General features: G+C 51.1%; 1 protein-coding gene across 2 annotated transcripts; it reads right to left on the bottom strand.

Moving 5' to 3' along the window:
• Window positions 1-1599: 1599 nt before the first annotated feature.
• Window positions 1600-12022, bottom strand: hcfc1b (host cell factor C1b). Of its 2 annotated transcripts, none has more exons than XM_053425589.1 (29): window positions 11297-12022; window positions 10642-10790; window positions 10383-10543; window positions 10112-10314; window positions 9709-9793; window positions 9463-9569; window positions 9077-9256; window positions 8596-8898; window positions 8364-8512; window positions 7813-8004; window positions 7409-7636; window positions 7234-7329; window positions 6931-7126; window positions 6740-6855; window positions 6136-6262; window positions 5619-5785; window positions 5369-5516; window positions 5004-5284; window positions 4758-4824; window positions 4453-4592; window positions 4218-4370; window positions 3974-4139; window positions 3690-3827; window positions 3415-3602; window positions 3122-3244; window positions 2748-2933; window positions 2331-2625; window positions 2184-2232; window positions 1600-2069 (listed from the first exon to the last, which is right to left on the bottom strand). In XM_053425589.1, exons 1-29 carry the CDS (start codon window positions 11466-11468, stop codon window positions 2030-2032), a joined length of 4605 nt encoding a protein of 1534 aa, XP_053281564.1. In that variant the 5' UTR covers window positions 11469-12022; the 3' UTR covers window positions 1600-2029. The 2 variants fall into 2 exon arrangements, with proteins under 2 accessions (XP_053281564.1, XP_053281563.1); XM_053425588.1 differs by having other exon boundaries at window positions 5619-5788.
• Window positions 12023-12133: the final 111 nt, after the last annotated feature.

Raw genomic sequence — 12133 nt, forward strand, 5'->3', positions numbered from 1 at the left:
AGTAGACTCTCACACACACTGAGACACGGCGTGACGTTCAGGTGACATCATAGTGACATCACAGATACAGCAGGTGAGTGGGTGGAGTCCACTGAGTGAGACCTACACTACATCTCCCAGAGTGCACTGCTTCAAGAGCTGTCCAATCAGAGAGCAAAGCCTGTTGCTGAGCAGCTGATGGAGAAATGAATGGCTGAACATCTGGATCAGATCTGTGATGTCACAGCTCTGGACTGACGCAGTCCACCTTCTCAATCGGCCACAGGGCCACTGGTCATGTGACTGCTGATGTCATCTCTCACTTCCTGTTAGGTCACAACACGCTCCGCTGTGGCGTCATTGGGTTACTTCTCCTGAAGTAATCTGATTACTTGGATTCTTGTCTTGAGACAGTCACAAAGCTGCTCCTGCATTTACTCTATTACATAAATGTACTATTTCAATTCAGGTTACTCAACTTACAGTGAGAGTACTGTTACTCTGCGTAATCAGATTACTCCAATCAATGCATTGATTGATGGAAACTATTAAAGTAAATTTCACAGAAGGAGGTCTATATACACGCGCGCACACACACACACACTCGCAAACACACACCCGCACGCGCACACCTTATCAGCTAATCACTGAAACCTGTTCATGAGCCGCCCGCCTTCAAGACAACGAACTTTTAAAGGAGACTTGTGCACGCGCCCGTCCACGCGTAGGGACCAGTGTGTGCGGGATAAACATCTCTTACCTCGGTCGCCTCCCTCCACCGGAATCGAACCTGCGACCCCTCCGTCACATCATCCTGATTCAGACCCGCCACTGCAGCTCGCGCATGTCTCAGCAGGTGTGATCGATGACCTCACTGATTGATTACGTCCACGATCCAACGTACTGATCCGCTGATCGATCACTGATCGATGATGCGATCAGTGATGGATCGTTCCTCCTCCTCAGCTTCCGGTCTGTTCACACTGAACCCAGCTCCATCAGCACCACGAGGCGCGTGTCCGCTGAGTGCTGTTGTGAGCGCGCCTCGCCTCGATCCCACTCCCGTCTGTGCGCGCACTCAGAGGGCACGAGACAGACTGAGGTTATGATTCGATCAATGAACGGATCGAACGCATCGATGGAAATGTAATATTCGATCGAACAATAAGGTTATCAATCTACAATCAAATCAGGTAAACAATCATCGTTTACCGAGACGAGAAAATAATGTAAAAAAATGAAAATCACGACATCACACAAGATAAATATAAACACATAAATAAACTAATACAATTTAATCAACAAATAAACACAGATCCATCACCTCGGACATTTTAATGCTTCTTTTTTTAACATGTTTGCTTACAGTAATATAATCACTGTAATCATCTGCTGTTCTGAATTACTGATCATCTAAACTGTAAATCCTAAAATAAAAGTTTAATTTAATCAGTCATGTTTTATTGCCATGAAGGTTTAAATTGTAATAAAAACTTTGTCAATCTTATTTTTATATATTAATTTGAAAAGATCCTCCTGACTGGGAGGTTCCTGTAGCTGTTAATGACTTCCTGTTGGTCTTTTGTTAAAGCTTTGACAGGAAATAGAATCCACACACACTTGTTAAAAAATTATCTAAAAATCTTTATTGTTCCAGAGAATATTCACAAACAGGCTTGATTTTGGAATCGTATCCAGTGACCAACGGGAGCACGAACGCCTCAACAACAGAAGAATATAAAAAAAACTAAATCATTTACAACAGCGCTGGTTTAGACTCCACCCCCTGACAACAGCATGACCTCTGACCTGTAGAAAGACGTCCGACAGACAGAGCTACGACTCAAATTCAAACTTTATTGTTTCCATCATTCCATGAAATGCTGTTGACTCCGCCCCTCTCTGTCTCAGTGACACTGCAGAGGTTTTGATTGGCCGATAATGTACACATATATTACAAGTCTTTAATTTTGTTAGTTTCCCAGAGTTGCACCAATGGTGCTTAAGATAAGGAGAACCAATCACGTCCTCAGGAGGTGGTGGCCTCCTCCTATTGGTCCGTTTTGAATTTCTTTGGTCCGACGGGTTTCCTGAAAGAGAAGGTGTGGGGGGGAGGGGTTACTGTGTGTGTATTCTTGTGTGTTAGTGTACGTGTGTATTATTGTGTTTTCTGATGTGTGCGTTAGTGTGTGTATGTATCTTACGGTTGTGTAGTTCCTCCTCTCTTCACTGTTGTTTTTGTGTCTTTATTTTCTACAGAAGAAAAAGAAAAACAGTCACTTCCTCTCAGTCCGGTTGGTTCTCCAACGTTCCACCGCTCCGTCTCTCTGATCTGTGTGCGATGTTCTCACCTTGTAACCACCTGACCTGGGTGGCCGGCCCATAGCCCTTCTGATTGCGTGCAGCGATGCGGAAGATGACGGCTGGCTTGGTGGTGTAGTCGATGTGTGCGTTGGCGAGGCTTGAGGCCTGGACCAGGCAGGACGGGCTGGTACCACAGTACACCCTCATGAAGGCCAGCTGTGCCGGGCCTGAAACAGCTGAGGCGGCATGGCTGGACTGGATGGCGAGGTACACCGAGTACTCCGTGATCGTGCCCCACGTGACAGCCGGAGGCTCCCAGGTGAGCTGAGCCCCGTCCAGGTTCTGAGAGATCAGATCTTCACGTCAACACCGAGTCATAGAAACACACTTCCTGAACTATATTTCCCATCAGTCCTCACTGCACTGAGGCTCACACCCCACTTGACGTTACAAACAGGAAGTACCTTGCTGATCTTGATGGCACATGGCGCTCCAGGGAAACCCGGCAGACATGTTTTAAATGCAGACACCTCGGAGAACGCTCCACGGCCGCAGATATTGATCCCAGCAACACGAAACTTATAGGCTGTCCCTGGCTGCAGCTCCACCTTCCTCATCTGACTGTAGTCAGGTACCACACCTGAGTCGTCCTGCAGGAACACAGGTCATCAATATCCTCATCACTAACCTGATCAATCACTATCAATAACGTGATTACTATAGGATTAACAAAGTACAAGTCTGCTGCAACAGGGATGGAGAATTTACAAAGGAGCTTTTATTTTGAAGAGGTAACTATAAGCAGTTTTAAGATTTTCTGAAAATGTGAAGCTCTTACTTCGGCCATGTTGTCGTCATGTGGGATGTAGAAGTGAGACACCACCATGTTTGTAACTTTAACGACGCCAACGTCGTACCATCGACTGCTCCTCACCGAAGTCTTCACCTCAGCACTCGGCTGCTGCACACGGACACAGACAGTGTTGTTAGCATGTTGACAGTTTTCGTTGGTTAATAGCGTGTTGCCTGGCTAAAGTGTAAAGTTAGCATGTAGCATGTGAGCGTGTAGTTGTTAGCAGTTTGTTAGTTTGTCGCTGCCTCCTCCCGGCAACCTGCCGCACGATGTCTAACCTCTTTGGTCGCTGCGATGCCATTGGTCGCCTCAGTCACTGTGGCAGCAGCTTGAATCTTTGCCACACCTGATGTCAGCGGGGGGGCGGGGCTGAACGTGCTGGCTAATCTGGCGACAGCGCTGGTCACTGCCGATGAGGTCAGCTCTGCTGCCGGGTCATTGAGGCTGTCTGCTGGAGCAAGGCCCTCTGGGAAACAAAGCACAGAAATCTCTTTTGAGCCCGGCGTTATGACGTCATCACACGGTGCCGTGTGATTGCATCAGAGCCTGGTACCTGTGGGCAGGCTGCTGGGCGGCGGCTCGGTGTGGGCGTGGGCGTCCTGTAGCTGCTGCTGTTGTTGAACCAGAGCTGCCAGTTCCTGCTGAGTCAAAATGATCGGGACAGATTGATCCACAGAGTTCGCTGCTCCACCTGCAGAGACAAGAGGACACACAGTCCCTCGGTCAGACCGTCTTTCCTGGAACATTTCAGTGTCCCAGTGTCCCAGTGTCTGTCTTCAAGACTACTCTGTCTGTCCCTCAGTGTCCCAGACATAAACCCTACAGTGTGTGTGTTACCTATGTGTCCAGCTGCCTGCAGTACTGCCTGTATTGTTGCCTGCTGAGCAGTCAGCTGATCTGGGGTCAGTCTTGTTGTCAACATCATGGTAGTGGTCCCAGGGACCACCTCACCTACGTCCCCTTCTGATGACATCAGCTCCTGAGGAAGGTCTGTGGTCGCCACCTAAGGGGGGGTAGGGTGTTAAAGTGGTACGTGCTGATTAATAATAATTAACACTGTGTACCTTGTCGTGTGAGTTACCTGTGCAGCTGTCTTGCTGACCTCCATGTGAACCTGTAAACTTACAGCCTCTGATTGGCTGTCTGTCGGCTCAGGCTCCTCCCCTGTAACCATGGCGACAGCCTCTGTCTCTGAGGACTCAACTCTGTCTTCTTTGACCAAAGAGGAGATCATCTGCAGACAGACATGTGATCAGCACCATCCCCTGTGTGTGTGTGTGTGTGTGTGTGTGTGCGTTTCAGTGTGTGTCACTTACAGGTATGGATGGTCCGGGAGTGGGCGTTGCCTGTGTAACCATGGTAACAGCTCTGTTGCGATTGGCTGTGGAGGAGGGGGGGTCAGAAGAGCTGGTGGGGTCCGTGGTGTCCACCTGAAGAACGTCTCCGCCCTGTTGAGCTGGATACACAGGACAAGAAGGAACTTCCTGAAGAGCAGCTAATCCAAAACCTTTAACAACTGTTCCAAAATGTTCCAGGACCTGGTCCTGGACCTGGTCCCGGACCTGGTCCAGGACCTGGTCCCGGACCTGGTCCAGGTGGAGTCCCGGTGTAGTCAAGTTACCTGTTGCTGTGGTCGATGTGTTGGTGGTTCCGGTCTCGTGAGTCTCACACGGAGGATTTGAACAAACCTAGAACCAGAAACATGTTGGATCAGGTTTATCTTCAACGCTCACCCGTCATCTCACTGGCAGCAGGTATTATCTGATGCGACTGGTTGAGCTGTGTCACATGGTTTGACTTCCCTTTGTGACATCATCCGGTTCAAGCAGCACAGGTGCGACTCCATGGCCGTAATAGATGAGCTCACCTGTAGTGCCTGGCTCATGTTGGAGGAGGCGACAGTGGAGGTGTTGGTCGTCCCGGTCTCGTGGGTCTCACACGGCGGGTTGGAGCACACTCTGTCCCCCCCCCCCATGGTTGCTGTTGCGACAGTGGAGGTGTTGGTCGTCCCCGTCTCGTGGGTCTCACACGGCGGGTTGGAGCACACTCTGTCCCCCCCCCCCATGGTTGCTGTTGCGACAGTGGAGGTGTTGGTCGTCCCCGTCTCGTGGGTCTCACACGGCGGGTTGGAGCAGATGGACATCACTGCTACATGGTCACAGTGACATCATCAACACACGACTCTTCAGTGAAGAACTACAGTAGTATCCTGAACATTAAACAGCTCCTTACCTGTCTCAGTGTCTGTAGTCTCTTCTACCGTCGTAGTACTTGTACCACTTCCGGGTTCTTCTGATGTAGGAGATGCCATGATGGAGACGGGCAGATCCTGGACCAGTGGCTGAGCTTCAGCTCCGCTCGGAGTTGTGATCAGAGTCACCTGCAGAGGACAACACAGGATTACTTCAGAAAGTAATATATAGTACTGTAATAATGCGTTACTGAAGTAGTACTAGTTAACAGAGGTCTCTTAGGATTTTACCTGTGTGGGTACCGCTGCAGCGGTTGCCTTGGTAACCTGGCTGGCAAGTGCAGCAATGGTCGTCAGGGTGGTGATGGGCGTCGCCAGGGAGGCGTTGGCAGAACCAATGGCTCCACCTGCCAGCGTGGTGGAGACACTTCCTGTTACTGTCCCCAGAGTGGACACACCTGCTGAGACACATGCACACACACTTTGGTGACACGGTGTATCACCTGAAATAAGGAAGCAGCCATCAGCTGACCACTGTTTATCAATCAATCAATCAAATTTTATTTGGCTAACCCATATTCACAAATTACAATTTGTCTCATGGGGCTTTAACAGGGTGTGACATCCTCTGTCCTTAACCCTCAGCAAGAGTCAGGAAAAACTACTAAAACCCTTTTAACAGGTACAAATACGTAGAAACCTCAGAGACACATGTGAGGATCCGTCTCCCAGGACAGACAGTCAACAGATGCCACGTGCAGGAAAACATCATCAAGATTAAAGTCTTCAAGATCAAGAGAGAGTTTACCTGTGGTTGACTTGACCACCAGAGTGGCAACACTAGGTTTGGATCCAGGTGAGACCAGTCTGACTCCGCTCATGGGAACAGTCCTGAGGATGGTACCAGGTACACCTGGAGCTCCCTTTAACACCACCTACACACACACACACACACACGTGAGCGGTCAGGGTTTTATCTGCATTCAGAATTGCGAGGTGGTCGTCCAAGGTCGACCTCCCGACAAATTATTTTCACAGAAAACTTTAAATTGCAAACCAGAGTGTTTTAATGGTTTCGGACAAAATTGTATTTGCGTCGTAATTGAGTATTTGCCAAAATGTTTGGACCGTAAAAAAGTTATTTTGACAGTTGTTACCGGCTGTCAGTACTTTACTGCTCCTGTCGGTGTCTCAATCATTCGCTGAGTCAACTGAATCGATTTAATACCAAACGCACTATGATCTCCTGCGGCTTCCATTGTCTTAGTCAATGGAAGCCAGTCTCTAGACAGTCTGAGTTTACATTTGTGTCTAATGATACCGTTTGTGTGTCAGCACGAGTGAAAGAGGCTGTTAAATAACAGCTTTCGTCATTTCATCACGTATGTGTGCCAAGTGTGTGTCTGTGTTACCTGTGTGACCCCCTGTTGACCTCCTGCAGTGATCTTGGGGACTGTGGTGATGATTTTACCCATAGTTCCTGGCGATACCCCTTTAGTGGTGAGGATGGTGAATGGACTGTTTCCACCTGTATGAGGAGGAGCTTCACTCAGTCAGCTGTCAGGTTAAAAATGAATCACGTGATCGGGGGTGTTTCCTGTACCTGCAGCGCCGTGCAGCGCCGACACTGGGATGGTTTTGATGAAGGTGGTTCCAGGTTTGCCGGCTGTCGGGGAGACACCGAGGACGCTGGGCTTGGAGGCCGTGGATCCTGCCTGCACGGTGCTGAGGATGGTCTTCTGCTTACCGTCTGCAGACGTCACCAGCTTCAAGATGGTTCCTGCCGGGAGAGCGCCCTTCTTTAAACGCACAGAGACACAAGGGTTAACACGGTTCAGGTGATATAAAGTGCTCTTCAGTACAACCAGTGAATATCAAGACAATCAACAAGGTCAGAGGTCGGTACCTGGATCATCTGAGCGATGGAGCTGCTCCCAGCCTGACCAGTAACAGCTCCTGGTTTGGTCTGAACCACTGACAACACTTTTCCCAGGTTGTTGATCTGGAACACAGGTAGTTACCGTCATCAGGTCTGTCAACATACAGATAGAATGTCACGCCAAGCAAGTGACGTCACTCACCAGAGCCCCGCCTCCTCCCACACCGAGTGGACTGTTCACGAGAGTGAAGGTCTTTGTGACTCCGCCCACCACTGTGGTGACCACCTGAGCTTGTTGGGAGACAGTCACTGTCCCGGACTTATGGACTGTGATGACCGGTCGGCTCGGGGTGCCAGGAGTTGAGACACCTGAGGCCCCGCCCACCTGAGCGGCAGCGGTCTTTAACATCCGAGTGGCCGAGCTGGTCACCTGAGAAGAGAAGAACCAATGATGTACGTAAAGCTACTGTGATGTCATCAGTGTCAGACCAGATTTACCACATGAGAACATCAAAGAACTGCAGCATCACTGAACCATGTTCTTCACGTGTGCAGGACATCGAGCGCCGGTCTGAAGCGTCTCTCGACATGAGCTGTGGACTTTACCATGGTAACAGGAGAGGCCACTTTGATTGGCAGGCTGCTGGGTCCCGGACTCCCGGTCACCGTCTTCACGATCGTGGCTCCAGCCGGGACATTCAGCCCCCCCGCCGCGGACGAGGGGGGGATCTTCTGAGTCGATGCAGCCGCCGCTGCCAACGCCGCCATGCCACTCATCTGAGGACTGCTGCCTATTGGCTGAGAGCAGACGGGGGGGGAGGATGGAGGTTGAGAGTCAAAGTTCAAAAACACGGTTTCCATTAGTGGAAATGTTCCAGAGCTTTCAGTCACAGCTCATGGTCTTCCCCAGTGACTGGAAACTGCTCTGTCATCAGCAAAGCAGTTCTGTTATCCTGTTGCTGATTCTACAGCTGAACCATCTCATGAGCATTAAACTGAATCAAGGAAGAAAACCAGGAGACTGCGTCTGGAGAAGATCCAGGTCAGTTTATCCTGATGAGATTTGATTGGCAGGGGTTGCCATGGTGAATCTGATGTTACCAACCCCCATAAAAGTAAGTGGACCTTATGTTGAATGATGAGAAACATCTGCTTACCATCGCCTGTCCGGATGGAGAAGGTACCACCATGCGGACGCCTGCAGGAAGCGTTGTCACGGCAGCTGGGGATTTAGGTGTAGCCTGTCTCACTGTGACAATGGAGGCTCCACCCACTGAACCTGGAGCTGCTGCCACCTTCAGGACAGCTGCAGAACAAACATATTAGAAATATTCACATGTTCCAGATCGATCGCGTCCAGACTCACCGGTGCAGGTGTCCTCAACTCACCTGGTGCTTTCGCAGCAGCAGCCAATGGGCTTCCAGGAATGGAGAGGATTTGGGAGGGGACCAGCGTGACGGACTGGTTGGTCGATGCCACTGCAGCGGGGGCGGGGCTCTTGGGGGAGCTGACTGCAGGTGTGGCCGTGGGCACGGGGTTGGGGGCGGGGCTGGATGCAGGTGTGGCGGGAATGTCGTACTTCTGCAGCTGCAGCAGGTACATGTCCGCTGTCTGAGACGGACCCCAACTCACCTCCAGAGACGACGTGTTGGCCCGGACCAGCTGCACCCGAGAGGGAGGACAGGGACGCTCTGAGGACAGACAGGTAAGAGACGGAAAAACAAGTCAGAGCCACAGAGTGGTTAGAGACAGTAGGGTGAGGCAGACCGGTGAAACAGACATACATTCATGTCAGGAGTGAACAATCACAGCTCAAGACGGATGTTAATATCTTGCGCGTGTGAGTGTGTGTGTCTGTGTGTGTCTCACCTGTCTCCAGGTACCACAGGTCCTTGCAGCACACCTGATTGTTCCAGGCCTTCCTGTATCCGTCTCTGCCGCTCCAGACGTAGAGTCTGGAGTTGATGGAGACGCTACAATGACCTGCTCGAGCTCTGGGGACAGACTCCTCCAGAACATCCATCAGGACTGTGTCCCAACACATGTTGTCTGAGCAGGTGGACAGACAGGTGGTCAGGGCGACTGATAGCAGAAGACTGCAACATCATCTCTGTCAATGAGACTTATAAATGATGCTGGATGCTGGTTATACACACAACTAAAGACTATAAGCTTGTACAGTGGAGGTAAAGCCCCCCGCTCCCACAGAAAATACAAAATGTATATATATTTATATATAGTAAGTGTCTGTTTACCCAGGTTGAGGCAGGCCAGTGTGTTGGTGCACTTCCACTCCTTCTCATGAGTCGCCTCTTGGACATCATCCATCACCAGAGGAACCCAACCTCCAAATACATACATCCTGACAAAGACAGACGGGCAGAGTCAAGTCTGAGTATTGTCAGTTTAAGAGCTGCATTAACAACACGTTTGTGTAATAATGTGTGTATTTGTAGTGCAGTATGTATTAGTATTTTGTAGAATCAGTGTGTGTCTCGTACTTGTTGTTGATGGCAGTGGCCGAGTGGAGGCTGCGAGGGACGGGGGCGGTCCCACTGAGGCCTGGTTTGGTCCAGGTCAGAGTGTCTGGGACATCATGAAAAAGGAGATTTAGACTTGGACAAATTACAGTGATAACCAGCTTCACCACATCCCACCTGAGCTTCACCAGATCCCACCTGAGCTTCACCACATCCCACCTGAGCTTCACCACAACCCACCTGAGCTTCACCACAACCCACCTGAGCTTCACCACATCCCACCTGAGCTTCACCACATCCCACCTGAGCTTCACCAGATCCCACCTGAGCTTCACCAGATCCCACCTGAGCTTCACCACGTCCCACCTGACCTTCACCAGATCCCACCTGAGCTTCACCACATCCCACCTCAGCTGAGCCTCACCTATGTCAAGGACCCACAGGTCGCCCAGTCTACAGCCGCTCATCCCTCCATAGATGATCAGTCTGTTTTCTCCGCGGCCGCTCGTCACCACCGCCGTGTGACTCTCTCTGGGCGGCGGTGGCGGACCTGAGGTCAGTGGGACCTCCCAGCCGACCACGCTGGACCCTGGGCGCAGCTCCAGACAGTACAGGTCGTTCAGATACCTGGGAGGGGTCAAAGGTTAGTGGGGTTTCAGACAGACGCACAGATATACCTGTGTGACGTTTCTCACCGGGGGATGTTGTTCTTGGGATCCTCGCTGTCATTGGCCAGGCCTCCGAAAAGGTAACAGCGGCTCCCAATCAAAGAGAAGCTGTGTCCGAGGCGAGGGCAGGGGGGCGGGCCGTTCTTTGGAGCCTTGGCCTTGAGACGTTTCCACTCCCAGCGACTCGCCTGAAGGTAAACGACTTGTCATGTGATGGCCACAGTGAGTGTTGAAGCTGTGTTCATTACAGGTGTCCGGGGCCATGCCCTGCAGGATCATCACTCACCTGCAGCTCGTACAGGTCGCTGCTGTATTTCCCGTATTCCACCATCCCGCCAAACACCAACAGCCTCGTCCCGTCACACACAAAGCCATAGGCGGCACAGCCAGGGGGGACATCTCCACAGACCGACGGGATGAACCACTGGTTGGTGGCTAAGGGGCGATCGAACTTTGTTTCATCAAACTTGGTTAAACATTACAGAACAATCAGATGTGTGCTGCGTCATTAAGCAGCTGATCAGTCTGGGGTCAGAACTTCAATCCCTGAAATAATGAAAGTTGAAGACGTGACGTCTGTTTGTTTACTGTTTACAATGTGTTTCCCGCCATTCATCTTTCAGCTGCAGGGGGCGTGTCTCTGAGACGTCACCAATGTTTTCAGTGAAAACGCGCCATTTCTCTCTTGTGTTGATGCCTGTGTCTGTTAGCCTCCTGCTAACCCTGTTAGCATGTGGCGGAAGCTAACCTAACCTAGCATAGCAGGCTAAGCAACTCCTTTAGTAGCAGCCGCAGAATAAACACGTTAGCATTTCAGCTAGGTTAGCCTGTGTATATAGCACATTAGCATTTCAGCTAGGTTAGCCACTGTATATAGCAGGGCTAGCATTAGCATGTATCCGTGTAGCTGTTTTATCACCGCAATGATCTTCAACTCGTACCTGTGTTGTAGACGTGCAGCTCGTCCACGATCCCCTCGTTCCCTCCGCCGAACACAACCATCAGCTCCTTGATGGCCACAGCTCGGTGTCCGTGCCGGGGCCGCGGTACCGGGCCGGTCCAGCCCGCGACGCGCTTCCAGCGGGGCTGTAGCACCGCTGGGTTGGATGCCATGACGCTATCAGGGCTCGGTACTCACGCTTCTTGGTGACGGAAACAATTCGTCAATTGTATTCACAAGTCTTTTAATAGTGTCCGCTCGCTAACAGCGCGGGGTTAGCATTACCCCGCTAACTAGCCCAGTGGCTAACTGCGGGCAGTGATGAGCGCCTTTCCCGGTGAGGGTAACGTGAATCCGACCCTGAAGAACCAGTGTCCGGTGCAGACCCAGGTTGAAGAACGAACCCTCCGTTGCTAATCCAATCGGTGGCTTCGAGACGGAGCGCGGTGCTCCTAGCAAGCTAGCCCGCAGACTGCAGCAGACAGGCCGCCATTTTACCCGGTCAACGCTGTGCAGAATCGTCAGAATGCCGCCGGTAGCCGCTGTGGCGAATAAGAACCTGAACGAACACGGACGCAGTGTCGGGAGATAACCGGGGCCGCGGCTCCGTGCGCCGGGGAGACGGAGCTCTGCTGTTAAACGAGCTGAGGACAGGAGCTGTTTGCCGGGACGGGAGCCGCCATCATGCTGCTAACGGCTACCAAATAAAACACAGAGCGCCTAGCGGCTAACAGCTAAGCTAGCAGTCAACACAGTGACTGTGAACCGGATCAGCGTCCCGATAACTGAGCCCTGTCACGGTTTAAAATAACTCATATTAATATTAAATAACTTATTC

This window comes from Pleuronectes platessa, chromosome 6, assembly GCF_947347685.1.
Source record: "Pleuronectes platessa chromosome 6, fPlePla1.1, whole genome shotgun sequence".
Taxonomy (NCBI): domain Eukaryota; kingdom Metazoa; phylum Chordata; class Actinopteri; order Pleuronectiformes; family Pleuronectidae; genus Pleuronectes; species Pleuronectes platessa.

What these genes read in the sequence shown, in the direction of transcription:
- hcfc1b (XM_053425588.1), bottom strand. Translation starts at nt 11,468, where the DNA reads ATGGCATCCAACCCAGCGGTGCTACAGCCCCGCTGGAAGCGCGTCGCG. An exon ending in GGTGGTCAAGTCAACCACAG is followed by an intron (nt 5,789 to 6,135) that starts GTAAACTCTCTC and finishes CATGTGTCTCAG; the next exon opens with CAGGTGTGTCCACTCTGGGG. An exon ending in GCAGGCAGCTGGACACATAG is followed by an intron (nt 3,828 to 3,973) that starts GTAACACACACA and finishes TTGTCTCTGCAG; the next exon opens with GTGGAGCAGCGAACTCTGTG.